Here is a 19,372-nt window from a genome sequence, read left to right as displayed (position 1 = left end):
GAAAGATTTGCTTCTGTCTGTCTGTCTCTCTTTCTGTTTCTGCATATCACCATATTTTTTTCTTTTTTCGCATCAAATGACTTCACAGCACTAGACTTGCAGATTATTAACCCTGTTTTAGATTCCAGTGTACCAAGGCAGTTCTAAGTCCCTGGTTGGCATAGGGTTGCAAGCTACCTATTACCATGGTAAAGATGGGCTTGGTAACTCTGGCCTGGCAAAGGATATGGACATGGGACTCCTCCAGAGGGAACCTGCAGCTGTTGCCATGGTGAACCTCGTCAACAAATATCCAGGTGTGTACCCATGGTTATCACTGCATGAAAGATTGTATTCACTGGCTTAGAAGATATATATAATAACATTTTCTCTAAAATTCTAGTTACAGTTGGGTCTCAGGTTATGAATACGTTCTGTTCTTAAGGATGTTCATAACATGGTTTTGTACATAAGTCAGAATTTGTGTGTAAATGTTCTTGTCCAGTAAGGAACCATCGGCAAAAAAAATGCTGTTTAACTTTTTTTTACCAAAAAAGCCTTAATGTTAATAAGAATAACAGTATAGTAAAATATAGTAAACTGCAAAACATAAACAATTCAAACCAAAAGATCGAAATAAAATTTAAATATCATGGTAACTTTACATATGCCCAAACATCAACAGTTTCAGTAAACGATAATGATGCATCATGGAGGTGGAAAAGTTGCTATTGGTGGTTTTTCAACTCTTGTGAAGAATTTGTGCAATATAGTCTGAACAGACACTTTTGATGCCTATATATGCTGGTGAATCTCTCGGCATTAGGATCCTGCTCTTCAAATTTTTCCATTCCTGCTTCAGCAAGATGAAAGGCATCAGCTAATTCTTTAACTTTGAATTGCCATGGTTCCGGAGTTTTGATACAACTTTTGGCTTCCTTTTCCTCTGACATGTAGGCTTCAGTCTCCATCAGGTCTTCATTGCTGAGTTCCTTTGCATGCAATTCTATCAACGTTTTGATGTCATGGTCATTAATTTCTAATCTAGGTTGCGTCCCCAGGGCCACAACGTTCTTCCTTGCTTTGGTTGTACTGTCCTCAGAAAACCTTGTAAACTGTTTGCAAGTTGAGGACATAACTTTTTCCAAATACTACTCATATTTGTTGCCTTGACCTCGTCCCAAGAACCAGCAGTGTTATTTATTGGATCATAGATAGAGTAAGACTTCCAAAACACCTTGAAATTTTTGTCTTCACTTTCAGTTGCTTGAACAGCTCGGGCAAATGTACATCATAAATAATAGGTCTTGGAAAAGGGGCCCAGAGTGGCTGAGTGGTCTAAAGCGCTCTCCGTTACGGATCACTGCCATCTCACCTCTGTCTGCGTGGGTTCGAGTCTTGGATTCAGCCAATGTGGGTATGTGAGAAAGCTTGCCAGTAGCTTCTCGTGGGTCGGTGGTTCTTTCCAGGGTTTTCCCAGGTTCTTCCTCCACCATTAATACTGGCTGCCACGTATAGCCTCTCATGTGCTGAAAAATGGCATTAAACCCCACCACAACAACAAAAGGTCTTGAACGATCTAATCACTCCCTGGTCCATTGTTTGAATCAAAAATGTTGTATTTTGGGGTAATAATACAACTTTAACATTTGGATGGACATCATCGAAAGTTGCAGGATAGCCAGGGGCATTATCAAGCATTAAATATACCTTGAAAGGGAGATTCTTAGAGATACAGTAACATTCAACCTCGGAAACAAAATGATTTATAAACGAGTCTAAGAACATAACCAACATAACCCATGCCTTCTTGTTGGCCTTCTAAATGACTGGTAATGCTTTCAAAATGCCTATAAGTGCATGTGGATTATTGCTGTGGTAAACCAGCAAAGGCTTCAGTTTGAAATCACCAGCTGCATTACCTCTAAGTAATAAGGCTAACCATTCTTTACTTAATAGCCTGGCATTGACTTTTCTTCTGTTGCAATATATGTGTGGTCAGGCATTTTTTCCCCAAAATAAACCAGTTTCATCTATATTGAACACTTGTTCAGCACAATAACCCCCTTCTCTTATAATCTCAGAACATCAGGAAATTCATTCGCTGCAACCACATCTGCACTAGCTGTTTCTGCTACCATTTTGTAATGCTGTAAATTAGCTCTTACTTTGAAATGATTAAACCTCCCATTACTTGCACTGAACTGTTCTTTGAATTCACCTTGCTTGCCAAGAACTGCCTTTAAGTCTTCATGAAACGTTCTAGCCTTTTCATGAATCAAGTACTAGCTAATTGGCATATGTCATTGATTCAGGTCCTGAATTTAAATCATTAACAATCTTTCCAATAAGCAAACCACTATGCTGCCTAGTAATGATCATACATTTCATTGCTTTAACTTGTTCTATAATATGGACTTTGTGCTTCACAATTGTGCCGATCATAGATCGGCTATAGCCTAAATGGTTATCAATTTTAGATGGTGTTTCTCCTTTTTGTCCACACGCTATTATTTCCACTGTCCTATCCATTGTTATTGGTTTCCTTCTTAGAATCACCATCACTTCTACTGCATACATGATCTGGAAGCATTATGAGGGCACAAGAAAATGTTGTTCATACTACTAACTGAAGATCATGAGACAATACTTATGTTTATGTGTATTGAACAAGAGCACAAGTTAATGACAGATGCCCCAATGTCAGTGACAACTGGTGTACGTCTGCTATTAATTTGCATCTGAACTAGTTCACCTCGATTGTAAGTAGTAATGAATGGATGCCATTACCGTTGCATGTAAGTGTAATTGAAATTTAATTTGAAAATGAAAAATTTAAAATAAATGGGTCGTACGAGCTTGTTTGTATTGGTGGGTTGCCATAAGTTGAGACTGCTTTAACCCGAGACCTGACTATCTCCATATTTTGTATAAACCTCAAACATGACCAATACATATCATCTTGAAAAGAAAATGGAAGAATCTATAATGAATGGTGACAAAGCATGCAAGTCCGGGTCTAGTCTGGTCTAATGTTATGCAACTAAATCAAACCTTAATTCTGACTTGGTACATTGGGTGTGACGTGGATCATATATATATATGTGTGTGTGTGTGTGTGTGTGTCTGAGATTTGGATCAATAGTTTTAAAATGATTTACATTATAAAATACATCACTGTATACCAAGCTATGCACAGGTAATGTATTTAAATAGTGCCCCCTAAATAATGATTGACATTGCATCATAAAAGGTGTTATGTGTACTGACTAGGTAAATAAAAATGATTGTTTATTTTGTTTGCAACTTTGTGTTGTGTACTGACTAGGTAAGTCTTATAAGTAATGCAAAGGTTTGATTGTAACACTTGGACCTTGCAGTAAGTAGGGGTGCAATGATTAGACCTATGCCATGTATCAATATATGATTCACAATACACAGCCTGCAATACAATACATATTGATACACATATGAACTAGATGTTCTTTCCATCTTTGGAAGTTAGTGGTGCCCCTTGATAGACTAGTTGTATTTACAGTGTGCATATTACAGATAGATATGTGGTTATCATATATTTATATGCATTTCTTCTTGATGACAAGATAACAAAAAATCTTTTAAACAGACTTAATCTTTTTGGTTGTTAGTGAGTTTTATATAATGTTATTGTCATTTAATGGTGGCTCCATTTAACTGACTTCATCCACCAGGCCCTTTGTTTTGCATGGCATAAAAATTGCTTTAAAAATATCTTATTACCAATTTCATGTCTCACTTAAACTTGGATGACATTACAACGTTATCTTCAAAACAGAAGAAAAAATGCAATTTCCTTGTTCAAAGAAAATCTCATCTAGAACAAGTCCAGGCATGGGAATGAGAATGAATACAAACAAATTTATCACATTGTACTTGCTACAGTTGCAAAAGACTTCTGCAGCCACAGGTGTCTCTTAGTGAAGAAGAAGAACTTTTAACAACATCCAGTCCTATTTGATAATTTTTTTATTTTTTTTTACACAAGATGATAATCTTAAGCAGTTTTAATTATTCCATCGGCACTTTTATTCACAGGTTAAATAACTCTGCATGAAAAAACAAATTCCGAATTTGTTTCCATATACAGTTGAAGGAGAGACCAAAATAAAGGGAGAATATAAAAGAATAGGAGGCAACGTCCATTTTTCAATATTTACCTAACACTTTAATATCTGTTTCTCTTTCTTGCTTCTACATGTTCTTAGAGCTATACTGAATTCAAAATCTTGTAAAGATGTCACCTATAGTTGTATAAGCATTAATCTGTTAATTATTTCTGAGCATACCTGTTCCTTATCTAAGTATGAATATTGTTCTGTGCTACCTACATAGTTAGTTTTAACAGCTTGAAAATGTTGGGAAACAGATCTCAATGCTGCTATGCACAATTTTCCAGAACTCACATATATTGTTTTGGATATGTCTGTTCCAGAGTAGGATTTTTCACTAACATAAACTTGCTTTCTTGAATCATTAGTTTTCTGATTACCATGACAGATTTCTTATCTGTTCTTTAATGCTGTAGTAGGGATTTTAATCCATCAATGCCATAGTCTGCTTGTGCAGACAGAGGTGTCAGATAAATATCTTTACTTTTTAATATAATTTTTTCATCCTTATTTATTCAGTTTATCCTAATCCTGATATGGATATATGGTTTTGTAGCATACAATCCGCAGGGCTAAATTGATTGATTAAAACAAAAATGAAAATTGCATTCTGCTTTAAATTGTCTGTGTTTTAATTAGGTTCAGCATTCTGCCCTTTCTACATTTAATTTCATAATACTAAGGAAAGGGATATTGACTGTCTGTTTTTTTTCCATCCAACATGTACATCTGTCTTGTATTTAACACCATTTTTGGGCTCAAAATCACTCACTGGTATTAATATTAACACTTTTCCAGCTCCAATAGTTCGATATACTTCATAACTTTAAAAAGTATTATCATCATCACTATCGTCAGCCAGTATTTGCCAAACAAAATCCTAGTCTGAAGATGAACCACTCTAGGAATTTGGGTTTTCTTGGTAGCCCATGTTATAAACACACATTTGTAAAACTTCCTTGATGAAAGGTTAAAAATGCACCATACTGCTTATTCCAGGGCCCATTGTGCCAATCAGATTTAGTTTAACAACCATTCATGTCATGCTTAAAGAACTCAGAGGTGTAAACAGTTGCCTACCAGAAAAACAGATGCTGCAAAAACAATGGTTAAAAAAATTGTGTACTTCACTGAGCACATTTTCATATGTGGGAACTTTCAACTAATTTGCAGGAGTTCTTGTGCATTACTGTTCTTCAAGTGTGTAAAATCATACAAATTTTGCACAATTCATGCAATCGCACACTCCTGACAGATCTCTGTTAAAGTACTTTACAATTAATGACTTTTGCATGAAGTTTCTCTGTTGTTTTGCCAATGCTTCCTGTTAGTCCTGCAGGGAATAAGCTACATTAATTTCTGATTGGTGGTTATTATTTAACCTGGACCAGAACAAGCAATAACCACCAATGATAGTTCAGTGTAACATATTTCACAGTGTGACACGCCGTTAGAGTATCTTTCATATTGACTATAGTAGACTAGATACAATTCAGCGTAGAACTTCACGTAAAAGTGGTTACGAAATAATGAGGAAAGTACTTAATTATACATGTGAAACACATTTGGAATGTATCCTATATGCTGAACATGCTGCTGGGTTAATATAATAAGCATGGAAGGGGGGGGGAGATTACAAACCTTGTCACTTTGTGTTAATTTGTATAGGGTGAGAGAGTATTCTCAGTAGTCTTTATCGGTTTTGCTAATAAAAATGAGTGCCTGTGACTGTGACTGCAAATGCTGTGACAGATGAATTCTAAATTTAAAGAATAAGAAAGCAAACTAATAATAATTATTCATGACTACTGAAGACTAAAATATCTTGCATACGCTAAGTATCGTTTTGTGTTGATTCTCCGTCTCTTGTATCGATATGCGTATCATTATAGCAAACGTATCGATGCATCAATATATCAATAAATTATTTCACTCCTAGCAGTAAGGTTCTCATTAATCAAGATTACCTTGAACTTTAACATAATACAAGTGAGCAACTCATAAACACTTTCAGAATGACAGGTCGTATTATATATTACTATATATGCAGTGGCTGTATGAAATGACAGAGTAATGAGAGAACCATGGTAGTGCATTTATTGTGCAATCCAAGGATTGTGGGTCTGCTGATGCTATGCCTGATTGGTGGCCTTTTTGTATCCACGGGAAAGACAGTTCCCATTTTCTTGGTATGATATAGCCATAATATGTTAAAAGTATGAATAAAACCAAGCAAGAAGCAAGAAGGCAACCATCCAAACAATTTGAAATTAATGATGATGACAATGGGTGAATTGCCTTAGCATTTGATATTGGTACCTGGAGTGGATTGCCTTAGCATTTGATACTGGTACCTGGAGTGAATTGCCTTAGCATTTGATACTGGTACTTGGAGTGAATTGCCTTAGCATTTGATACTGGTACCTGGAGTGATACTTTGGACATTCAGGCATAAAGAGTGGATAAAATTCATATTAAAAAGTATTGTCTCAGTAATGACTACAATGAACAATAAAGTTATCTGAACTTTTATTTGTAAAAATTCTTATCTTGAATAAAACATGAGAAAAGTTCATAATAATTTAATATAAAGAAGATAAATTGGTATAGTTTGGTAGGAATTTAATATAAATATTCATAACTCTTTCATGGTAAATTTTATTCAATGCTGAATTGATAGGAGTCCCCCTGAAAAAAGGCAGTGTTCCGTGTTCTTCCCACAGAAATGATTGATAGCAATGGGGTAAGCTCATGGTGTCATTACAAAAAGTGTTTTCTGGAACACGCATTATCATCACAAGCACAAAAAATCAATTAAATCTAAAAGAAACTAAATATTCATATGTGGTATACTTTATTTGCCTAATTTGATCATATTTGCAAGTCAAAATACTTTTCAGTTTTTGAATGTATTTGATTTTAGCTTAAAAGAACAATCCATGTTAATTTTTTAAGCCTAAACAACATTCCCCACTTTTTTCTTTCCAATCCACAGTTTTAGTAAATGTATGAATTTGCTTTTCAAGTTTACATATGCCACTCTCCAGGTGGGTAATGTCAGGCACACTCCCATTTGGGCCTCATTTTTATTGGAAGTAATAGACAAGGAACATGTTACACCCTTTAAGCTGGTAAGAAAATGACATGTATCACACGCTGCCTCATCACTGTATAATGACTTGACAGTTTCACTGAAAAGACTGAGTAAGCATTAAAGGCAATCAGACCAAGCACAGCTTAGTAGAGGGTGTAAATATCCAAGATTATTATAATTACATGACCTGCAAATGGTCATAAAAGGTGTTGTATGAGGGTTAAAATTTGACATATCGTAAAAGAATGCTTATTCAGCAGAATAATTTTGAAGAATTAGTGAGAAACATCATAGCATTTTGACTCTGATGTATAGTATATTTGTGGGTTTTAAACTGTCTTTGATTGAAAGGATCATCCCTCTAGACCATGGTGGTAAGTCATCTTGGGAAGAACACTGCAAAGACCCCATAAATTAGACCCTTTTTATTAAAGCTAGAGAAAACACTGATAAAAGAACTAAATTTAGCCAATGAATGGGATCCGTCACCATGTTTATAGTATAATAGTGGTATTATGAGAAAAAGTTTGACAATGCCGCTTGTACTGATGCAGATCTTGAGTTAGTTGGACTTTTTATCTTTCTGATATAAGGTCATATATATAGTTAGAAGTCGGTGCTAATTTTCATGTATCTAATGCACTTTGGGGTATACAAAATGGTATTTCTTATGTCCAAAAATAGTAGATTAGTCAAATGGAAGATATGTCTGTTATAAACCATTAATTATTCATCACCATGAATTGAATATCTGTATGTGATAACTCCTATCAAATAACATTTTAATTCTTGTAATTCAGCGTATGTACAGTTTGAAGCTACTGATTGTATGTAAAAGCTGAGCAAACGCTTCTGTAGTTTTAACCAAAGGTTTAAATTGTGATTTATGTTGTCAAGTAATAATTTTTCAGGGGAGGTAACCCTAGTAGCCTTAGCACCCCTGACAAATGTTGCTTTGTCCCTGAGACTGGATCCTGGCTTTGGGAACAAGCTGAAGGAAGTATTTATCATGGGTGGCAACACAGAGGGTGAGTCTTTTTTAGGTTTTAGTGATATCTCCAACTGAGGTTTTTTGTTGTGAACTTATAACTTTTGAAATATCAATAAAAGAAATTCTACTAATTTGCAAATACAGCCCACTCAAGCTAAAATATGTTCACCATGTCTTTTGGCTTGTTTAAACAACACAAGTGCTAGAAAGTTACATCTCTGCTGAGGCAGAAGTCAGACCATCATGTTGTTCACTGGACAGAGTTTGTTATCATATCCAGTCTATATTTTTATTGTTGTCATATACTACTTTTGCTCATGCCTGGTCAGCAGACTCTTACACGAAGCCTCACAAATATCGTCCACTTTATACCTTTCCATCAGTTTGAGCAATTGCTTTGAGTAATCTCAATTCTGTCACTTCATTGAAGGCTCGGCCACTGGAAACCATGTTCAGCATTAACGGTAGTATGACTTACCAGTGACTATCTCCTGCCCTCATTTAAATTGTGATGGGCTTAGCAACTTCAAGAATGTCCGGCACATATCAGCCACCTGGAGTTGAAGACCACTGCTAATGATTTACAGTTGTGGCAAGAGATCTAGAGAGGGCATTTTCATTTTTCTTGTAGCCTTGACTGTGGTCAATATCATTAGACATCACGGGAGTGCCATGGCCCCAGAACTCAGCCTGTATCATATGTAATTTTCTCAAGTGATGTTCTCATTGACAAATCTGCATTTAGGTCTGCCACATCCCAGACAGGATGAAGAGCCAAATGGACCTACTTACAATGAGGTCAAATGCCAAACTTCAGTCCCGCACTTCATCAGCCTTAAATAAAAAAAACCTGGAGAGTTGATGCCTTTTCTCTAATTTAGATATCCTTGATGCACATACCTTTCTTCACTTCTCCCTGATAACCAAAGTCTCAGCTAGGGAATCCAAATTTTGGCTAATGCAGACTGCTGTCCACAAGTACAGAAGAATTAATAGCATACACATAAAGGCAGAGATTTCCAAAACAGTCCTTCCTTCTCCTTGCGTAACAAACACATTTGCAAATTTTCCATCAAAACCCAGAGATGTTGAACCTTCACACATGATTCACATCAAACAAAACCTCAGAAAGAAACAGTTTTTTGAAAATGTGGTGGACAGATTTGCTTAGGTAAGAAAATCCACCATTATGAGGGCAGTAATGCAAGCAGAGACACGTCTCTTAAAAACCTCATAACTATAAATAGCTAACTTCTCCAATGGATCATTGAAATATTGGCCCAATCAAAAACAACCAACAGATGCCAACTAATCTGGATTGTGCGGAATTATTAGGATTTTTTAAAGTGAAAATTGTGCATTATAAATTTGTGAATTTCTGGGAAATCAGAATTGTATCAGATACAGTTTTTAACAGTTTTCTTCTGACATAATGGACTAAGCTTGTATATGGAATTTAGTTTCAGTGTTAAGAACAAAATGGACCTGACAAGAAACTGGTCAGTTGGACTGCTGTTAGTTAAAAAATGGTGGCTGCTGAGAGATGAAGAGAAATGAATAATGTAGTTAATTTGTGAAGACTACTGTTTATTGTTTTATCCAAAAATGTTTAAGGAGCTCATTGTTCAAGAATTCGGGGAATAGATTTGCCATTTCTTTTCACTGAACCTTCATTATTTTTTACTGTACAGGTTTGTGTAGCAGAGCAAAAAATAAAACCAATAGCCGGAACACTGGGCCCCTTGGACTTGTCCAAAAAGTGTTTTCTAAATTGCCTGAAAGAAACCATAAACATGCCAATGAAATGTGGCATTTTTTACTTTGAAGTGCTTGAAGGCACTGGTAATTTATTAATATTGGTGGGACTCTATCTGTCGGTCACTCCACATTATGAAGATCAAATGTATTATCATCTAGTAGTGCATTTAATGAAAAAAGCAATATCTGAAGTAAAATTTCTTTGATGGTATTTACCCAGTTATAATGAACAAACCTACCCTTGCTCTCTCTGTACCTATATCCCTGGAACAGCACATACATCACTCAGTCCATAACTGACAACTGCTGGTATTTTGGAACAGATTCCTCACTGTAAGGAGAAATCATTCTAATCTAACTTCTGTCTACACAACCAGATAGTCTTTTAGCACTTTCATTGCTGAAATGAGACCAAAAAGATGGTGGATGTCTTTTGCAGCTTGGAGTGATCAATTTGGCATCCTTCGGCTTTTCCTTGCATCTGTCCATTCACACCAAAGGTTAGGCTTATATTAGTTTTTATTTTCTTGCTTGAAAAACATGAGCTGAACATAAAGGAACTCTCTTGTGGTTTTTCAGCAAATGGAAGGCGTTTTTTGTGTCCCAAAGCCAGTTATGTCTGCTGTCTGCCTGTGTATCCAAATGAACCCTTTCATACACGACAGAACACCGAAGTCAGCTTTGAACAAATTGAGAGATTTGCAAAATTTGACTGATTTATTTCAAAAGAGGGACTTGGATTTTCAATTAGAATAGCAAATTTTCATTGAGCCACATGACTTGGACTTGGCGCTGAGCATTAAGAGGTTAGTGTTAGGACTGGTTGGCCTGGAGTCAGGATAATGTGACTGGTTTGGACATCGTGCTACATGTATGCGGCATGATGCCCCAGTGCTAGGCATCACTATAAACTGCCACACTGCAGACATCGTAGCGATATGACTGAAAAATTGTTAAAGCTATGTTAAAAAAGTCCAAATCACATCACACTCACTTGGACTTTCTTATGAGGACCCCGTACCTGGGCCATTATGTATTTTGTTGTGCATTTGTATGAAAACTTTAATGTGATTTCCAAGTCAGGGAGCATCGTTTTGAATGGATCTGATAAATCGTCTTATATCACAAACAAGAGATTATGCTCAGCTATAAATTTGGCAAACAGTATCTCATCAAACGTATCTAATTTACATTCGATTCAGATTCTGCAAACATGGATTTCAGTGATGGTGTATTTGTTCTTGTGTTTAATATGCTGCATGACACATAGTGTCATTATTGCCACCGTAGCAGATTTTAAAATCAGCTTTAAGGCAAGGGCAGAATACATATTCATGTCCTTGTAACTTGATACTCACCACTGAAATTCCCATTTACATCATTGAATTTCTGCATTCATTGGCCGATCCCGCCTGTAGTCGTGAATTGTTTACTGCATTCAGTGGCCGATCCCTCTCCAGGCGTGATGAATGTGTGTTAGATACAACGTCTGTGATTGGTTAGAAATGGTTTATTCCAAGAACTAAACAACTATTAAACCAATCAGAAATGATTTTACTTTCATTTGTGGAAATTTGAATTGTTCAGAAGCCAAGGGCTAAAGTTTGAGAGCGGTTTAACTACACATGTTCTGTTCATGAAAAATCGTAAATGATGGCAGACAGAAGAGTGATTTTTGATGAGAGCAAAAATGTGGAGTTTCTCGGGTTTGATCTTGAAAATATTGAGTAAGCTGAGGAAAGATATGTTCAGCAGTTGGATATTTTGTGAGATTTAGATTTGGACATAGAAGTTTCTGAGATTGAGTCGTCTGAAGATGATGATGCTGACAGTGATGATGACTGAGTTCTTGCAGATAAACGTTGCACATAAGTTTGTAAATACTGAATAAATAAGTTGTGAAAGACTTTGACAAATAGGAAAAAATTATATCAATGTGTCGACAAATTCATTTGAAATAAATGGTGAAAATTTCGTGGATTTTGTTTGGATATAAGAAGAGAAATTAAGGTAAGAGTGGATGCATGTGCACGATGTTTTCAAACAGGTAAAAACTATGGGGCACAAGCAGCTAGACACCGCTTTGTGCTACTGGGGCATATCAGCAGAGATACTAAAAACAGTGCTGGGGCCGAATGAGTTAAACAACAAAGTAAAACTGACCCTTTTTATGCTGATTGATCTCTAGTAATCCATCCATAATATCTTTAATCCATTTGGAATTACTTCTGATCACACATAGTGTTGACAAATATAAGACACTGAAGCCAACCAACCCTGTTGACAGTCTCAGAGATGGTATTATTTTATGCTGCTTGAAACTAGCAATTTAATCTTATTGCCCTGCATGAGCCAGTTTACAGTCATGTGATTAGAGGCAGTGAATATACTACACTGGAAGCAAGGTGTGAAAAATGGACAAAATAAATATTATCAATAATTTTGTGTACAGGGGAGATTTTAGTGAGTGATGGGAGGGATGGGAGATACCCCTCAGCTGGGCAGGAACACCATCTCATCCAAGAGATTCTATGCTTGTTGTATGTTTCAGCCAAGGGGAGAGTATCACCCTGTGCAGAGTTTAACTTCCTGTCAGACCCTGAGTCTGCCTTTGTCACACTGCAAGAATTGAAGAATATTGTTGTATTTCCCTATGAACTCAGCTTCTCATGTGGCTTGTCATGGGTAATAGAAATTGAAAATGTAATCTTTGTCAATCTTAGATTAGAGTGGCATTTGGTAGTGGAGTATCACCAGAATTATGGGATTGTGATGTATTGCAATATGGGACAGTTTACTGCAATATAGGAAAGTGTATTACAGTATGGGATAATTTATTGAAATATGGGACAGTTTTTTGCAATATGGGACAGTTTATTGCAATATGGGAAAGTGTATTACAGTATGGGATAGTTTATTTGCAATACAGGACTCATTTTTGCAATACGAGACAGTTTATTGCAGTATAGTAAAGTTTATTGCAATTTGGGACTGTATTGCAATATGGGACTGTATTGCAATATGGGACAGTATATTGCAATACGGGACAGTTATTACAGCTCTTTTTTTATAACATCTGATGTAGTACCACCCTTTTATCTTGACATCCTTGGGTCTGAGGTAATGCTGTCAATATAAGTGATTGTTGAGATAAGTGTTTGATGGGGGTGGTGGTGAAAAGAAATCAAAAGTTATCATAGAAGTGAAATTTGTCTGTAAGGAGTAAATTGTCATCAGTGTATAGGATTTACACTTTGAGAAAATAAACAATGGAAGTTTTGATTAAATGAAGACCAAATACAAAACAAGTTTAAAATACACTTGTATATTGACAACTTACTTGTATATTGAGAGCTTAAATTTGTGTTACCTTTGTGTTTTACAAACCATATTGCATAAAATATGGTACATGCACATGAAAATCTATGACTATGAGTACAGTTCAAATGTTATAAATTTTCTGTATAAGTCACATCCTGTTGGAATATATATACATTGTATAAACACATCTATAAAGCAAAATGGTAGTCTCATTTTATATACTATGTAAAGCATTGTCAACCAGTGTGTGCCACTATAATATGCATTGTTGCCAGCAGTATGTGGCTGTTTAGTTGTTACACTGTTTGTATGTTACATGTACTTAAATTATTAAGCATAAGTAAAACTTTAACCTTTGTAAAATACTCAAAAATTCCAGAATACATTAATGCATATGATTGTGATTATCCTGCATTAAATGAAACTTGCACAACACAATAAATTTGTTCCAATCAAATATAACTTATAACTTTGGAAAATGCAACAATCAGTCAGATTTCATTGCTTTTTTACAAGTTTGGTGCTGACTTCTTATGGTGAAGGGTGCATTGTTTTATAAAAGATTGTAGCTGGCTTGTTTTTTGGATGAATGTTACATGTACTTTTGAAGTCACAGCAAAAACCAACTTCCTAGGACAACTTCCCAGTTCACTGGCAGCATTAACACCTGGGAGCAAAATAATTGCAGAGCAATGTATGAGTTGGCACTGGCAGCTTGTCAACATAAATGATCAGAAAACCAAGAATTTGTTAAAGTTGGCACTGAAGGCTTCTGTCACCATGTATGGTTATCTCATTGTCATCATAAGCATGACAGATGTGGTAGTAATAACAGATCACAGGATAAGTAGGTAGTTCTGTACTTCTGGAACAGCTTGAAGCAGCATCTTACACATCCATGTACTTTTAATTTGAAGGGAGAGGAAACAGTACTGTTAGTGCCGAGTTTAACTTTGGAGCTGACCCAGAGGCAGCATTTGTCACTCTGAGTGATCTTCCTTGTCCAGTGACTATTATCCCCTGGGAACTGAATCTAACCGAGGCGTCATGTCAGCCATGGGTAAATGAACATTTTTTCTTTCCAATGGTGAATGCTGTGAAAGCAAGACAATCAGTTATAATGTCACTACATACAGCATCTATAGTAATTTGAAATCTTTTAATAAACTATATTTATATCTACATACTGATTGTGTGTTAGTTTCAGAAGGTAACAAGTAAGGTCCTAAGTGATTTTATGAACAAAAAGAAAATCAAACGTCATGGTCATAGAGATGTGGGGTGGGTGGGTGATTTTCTGCAGACTTAACCATTAGGCCACATAAGTCCTTACTTGCATCATGCATTGTCTATCAACTATTGTGTCATCTGGACGAATTTGATAGAAGACATCATAGCATTAAAGGATTGTGTAAAAAAATTATACCAATATGAATTCAGATATTGATGACTATCACTGTTACTAAATATAGACCAATTTTTCCCATGCATTTTGGCATACAGACCTTTTACATATTTTTTACATTTTCAAATGCTACATGGTGTACCATAAAGTATGGCCACTTATACTAGAATTAGAAAAACAGTATCTTAGCATTAGGGAATTTCAAGTTTTGTGCAGAATTAAAGATGCCAATCTGTCAACAGATTTGGCCACTTTTGTAAAATATTGAAGAAAAAGGCTTGAATATTTTTAATTCATTTGACGAGTCTGAGGCATCAGTTATGAAATTAAAGTCAGTCCATCAGTGCTCTAGTGTTAATAATAATAACAATAATAATAATAACAATAAAGCATAAATGTTAGTTTCATAATGGATGATTATTATTGATCAAAGAAAAAGATATTTGTTTATATATATTTTTAAAAATACAAAGTTTATTAATAAATATATAAGACAGAATAGTTTTATTTTAATAATTTTCCCTGGCTTTATTCCATCTGTGAGTATCATAACAAATGCTCTGGACTTGTACTTAGTCTCAGCTGATGCTAGAATTTGCCATGTACTACGGTAAATCATCATTTGAATGTTTCTTTTGTCAGATATCAATTCCTTTCATTATTAATTCATCCTCAGAAATATTTTACAGTACATTCTAACAATGACCATGCAGTACAACTCAGAACAATCTCAGAATTTATTGTTTCAATCACATTAGTTTACATGTGAAATATTTTATTTTCATTGATAATCACTGCTGCTATCGTGGCTTTGTGTAAGTGGATATGACATTTAGTACAGCCTTAAAATGTAATAATGAATCAAATGCTTGCAATTTGGAGGTAAGAGCTGATAACTACACCTGTATGATACTATGTATTGATGTGAAGCGTTAACGTTTTGAGTTGTATCTCCATACAATGGTATTTACAATTATTATTGCAAAATTATGTCTTGATTGGAGCCGATGAATTTCAGAAACCCCTATTTTTAAAGATTCAAGTCTCTTGGACATTTTATTCCTATGGCAGCTTGTATGAGTATGGAACCAGACTTTAAGAATTTTCAACATTTGTAGATAAACCTTAAATATCTTCATCGTAAAAATATTTGAGAGAATTTGACAAAATTGTACAGAACTTATCCTTGCATAAAACCCTTTAAAAGTTTAGATATGTAAAATGAATTCTGTTATTAAGAATACAATTTTGACAGTAGGCATCATTCTAACTCCTATGTCTTGATCATTTGTACTTTTATTTGACTTGGGCATCTGTCGGCCTGGTTGGTAACCTCAGGTCCATTTGGGCCAAATGCGTCAGTTTTTAGATGAGCTTGTGCAATGGCCTATTATCCTTCATCCATCTATTGTCCATCTGTAAACACAAGGCAGGGTTCATACGGTCTTTGAAGGTCTTTGAGAGTTTGGGAAAAATGAGGTAGCATTTTCAAGGCCTTGAAAGTTTGGGAAAATTGAGCATATTACCCTGAGGTCTTTAAAAGTCTTTGAAAATTGAAATAAACCCAAAAATTTTTAATTTCTTTCCAGAATCACAAATAAAATTATCCGAGGTTGTTAGATTCGGATGTAATCTAGTTATCCTGGTTTCGTTCTTTTGATGACCCGTTCAGTTTCATTGCCGCCGCAATAACAAAAGAGGCTTTGTTTGGCCATCCAAAGTTGGCCTCGGCGGCGACTTCAATAACACATGCACTCTTCGTCAAAGCAAGACAGCTACACACTTCATCAAAGGAAGTCACAAATAAAATTGCCTAAGGTCGTTAGCTTTGGATGTAGCTGGTTTTCCTGGCTTCTTTCTTTTGACGAATTGTTCAATTTGATTGGATGAGTCCGTCAGCTTTGGCCAATCAAAATGTTCATTACACCAATTCACTCTATGTAGAAAGTGCGCGAAAGTATTATGCTCGAGGATTCAAAATTTGTTCAGTCGATTTACATCTTCAGTGTTTAAAAATGCCAGGTCTTTGCTCTTTCAACGATATCTGGCTTGAACAAGAGAAATACAAGGAATGGCTGCAAAAGGATAAATTATGTAAACGAAAGGCGTTTTGTACATTGTGTGAAAAGACGATCAACTTGGCTTCAGTGGGAGAAGGAGCCCTTACAAGTCATGCCAAAGGTAAGTTGCAAATTAGTAACTACATACTGTTCATTTAGTAAAACAAAGATGCAAAAGTATAAACTATTGGTAGTTTTGGGCAAAATAATGGTAACTCATTACTTTTCGGGTATTAAATATACTGTTTAGTTTGATGATTTGGGAGATATGGCAAAAGAGGGCCCGTTTAAATTTACTTATACTGTCGGTTTATTTAACACGTTTGAGGGACAAAAATCATTTTCGAAAATTTTGTTCTACATAATAATGTTCCTTGGTTTAATATAGAAACATCAATTGTAATAAATTCAGTTCATGGATAAACAGTTTCAAAGTGCGCATGCGTACACTTTAGTAGAGTTAAGCAAGAGTTGTTGTTCTTGAATTGTGAGTAAAAAAAAAAAATGGCGTTAACGTGTGCTGTGAAGCTTTAACTGTAGGAAGTCAAGTCATTTGATTAGGCAAATAAAAAAAAAGAATGAAAAAATGTGTTTCCAGTTGACGGAATGTCCCCGTTTCTCATTGCCGACCCTCGACCTTTTTCCCCAGTGGTATAAAAATTTTTTTAAAAAAAAATCACTTTGCCGAAATTGATTTGTGTATCTATAGTCTGACTATACATCCCCGTTTGTTTGTACCCCTATATTTTATTTCACTTTTTCAGAAGCCATTTTTTTAATGGTAATTTGTGTCTAAATAGCGTTTCTTACTAGTATGTAAAACCGAATTAAAAATTACTTTCATACATCATGAAGTTATTTGTTTTCATTTAGATTCATTAAAATTCTTGCAATGATATTACTTTTGTTTCATTTCTAGGATATAAGCACCAACAAAATAAAAAATCTACAGAACAAGTCGCACCAGTAAGTGCATACTTTTCACAGCCAGCAGCAGATGGTATGACGAGTACAAAGCAGCCTACCAAATCAGCTTTAGCAACTTCTACTTTAAAGACTAGTTTAAATACTTTTTGCACTAAATCTGAAGTACTATGGGCGGAAGTTCTATGGATAATGAAATGTATTCACAGCCACTACAACATGAATTCATGCAAGGGCATCAACAATATTTTCAAAGCAATGTTTCCTGACAGTAAGATTGTGCTTGTCACAGAGTCAAATGCTCTTAGGAGAAGAGCAGAGGAAAAGATGACAGTGGTGGCATCACTTTCCAAAATGATTGAAGAGAAAAAAAAAGCAAATATAATAATGCATTTAAAGCAGTGCTGATGTCTGTTAAGAGAACAATTTATTTTGTATTAAATCTGACACGTCTGTTACATATTTCTGAAAAAATAACAAATGTTAACCTATCTTCCAGATCATTATAATGCTATTTTAGGAAATTAATTCTAGTTTGACTTTAATCAATAAACAGTATTGTAGTATTTGGCATTCGTTGTTTTCTCATATAACCTGTATACACAATGTTAGCAAATTTAGGTCTTGGAAATCTCTGTTTGTGGTCTTTGAAAGTTTGGGAAAAGTCTTTGAATTTATCATTCATAGTTCAGTATGAACCTTGCAAGATTGTTGTCATTACTACTCCTAGGCTGCTTGGAGGTGTTGCCATGGCACTTTACATCACATTCCTGCCAGGTTTAGTTGGTCCTTAGTGAAAATATGGCCATAATGGTGTCCGTCTCATAAATTTTGTTATGACTGCAAAGCCTGAATGGATGGCTGTATCTACATGGGATTTTCACTGCTAACTTTCTTATGATGTATTATTGGTTTTAAATGAAAATGGCACCAGTCTGTTATCCAGTATGGTCATGGTGGCAGCCATCTTGAAAATCTTGATTTTGCTACTCGAAGTGAAACAATAGAATTGCCATGTATCAATATGATTCACAATTTGGAGGTAAGAGCTGATAACTACACCTTTATGATACTATGTATTGATGTGAAATGTTAACGTATTGAGTTAAATCTCCATACAATGGTATTTACAATTATTATTGCAAAATTATGTCTTGATTAGAGCAGTTGAATTTCAGAAACCCCCATTTTTAAAGATTCAAGTCTCTTGGACATTTTATTCCTATGACAGCTTGTATGAGTATGGAACCAAACTTAAAGATTTTTCAACATTTGTAGATAGACCTTATATGTCTTCATCGTAAATATATTTGAGAGAATTTGACAAAATTGTACAGAACCTATCCTTGCATAAAATCCTTTAAAAGTTTCAGATATGTAAAATGAATTCTGTTATTAAGAATACAATTTTGACAGTAGGCATCATTCTAACTCATATGTCTTGGTCATTTGTACTTTTATTTGACTTGGGCATCTGTCAGCCTGGTTGGTGACCTCAGGTCCATTTGGGCCAAATGCGTCAGTTTTTAGATGAGCTTGTGCAATGGCCTATTATCCTTCATCCATCTATTGTCCATCTATTGTCCATCTGTAAACACAAGATTGTTATCATTACTACTCCTAGGCTGCTTGGAGGTGTTGCCATGGCACTTTACATCACATTCCTGCCAGGTTTAGTTGGTCCTTAGTGAA

General features: G+C 35.3%; 2 protein-coding genes across 8 annotated transcripts in view; both read left to right on the top strand.

Moving 5' to 3' along the window:
- Positions 1–19,372, top strand: part of LOC149777397 (nucleoside hydrolase-like) — a 31,446-nt gene that overhangs the window by 5,285 nt on the left and 6,789 nt on the right. For 5 of the 7 annotated variants that reach the window (XM_089942004.1, XM_089942005.1, XM_089941999.1 and 2 more), the window contains exons 3-5: positions 122–296; positions 8,133–8,249; positions 14,209–14,351. In XM_089942004.1, the coding sequence (XP_089798130.1) occupies positions 122–296; positions 8,133–8,249; positions 14,209–14,351 (435 nt within the window). Of the gene's footprint in view, positions 1–121; positions 297–8,132; positions 8,250–12,521; positions 12,656–14,208; positions 14,352–19,372 lie in introns of all 7 variants that reach the window. The other 2 variants (XR_016416170.1, XM_089942001.1) reach the window with 2 other exon arrangements.
- On the top strand, positions 15,524–18,127 carry LOC149777398 (uncharacterized). The gene is made up of 2 exons (XM_089942006.1): positions 15,524–16,877; positions 17,676–18,127. The coding sequence occupies exons 1-2, from the start codon at positions 16,583–16,585 to the stop codon at positions 18,086–18,088; spliced, it is 708 nt and encodes a 235-aa protein (XP_089798132.1). The 5' UTR covers positions 15,524–16,582; the 3' UTR covers positions 18,089–18,127.

The sequence above is a fragment of the Sinohyriopsis cumingii genome, chromosome 18 (assembly GCF_028554795.1).
Source record: "Sinohyriopsis cumingii isolate HCF-2022 chromosome 18, ASM2855479v2, whole genome shotgun sequence".
In the NCBI taxonomy this organism is placed as follows: domain Eukaryota; kingdom Metazoa; phylum Mollusca; class Bivalvia; order Unionida; family Unionidae; genus Sinohyriopsis; species Sinohyriopsis cumingii.
Note: the sequence above shows the minus strand (reverse complement) of the source record. Positions and strands in the feature narration are given on the sequence as shown.

Coding starts and splice junctions, on each gene's coding strand:
- LOC149777398 (XM_089942006.1), top strand. CDS start 16,583: ATGAGTCCGTCAGCTTTGGCCAATCAAAATGTTCATTACACCAATTCA. Junction 16,878..17,675: donor CCTTACAAGTCATGCCAAAG/GTAAGTTGCAAA, acceptor TTTCATTTCTAG/GATATAAGCACCAACAAAAT.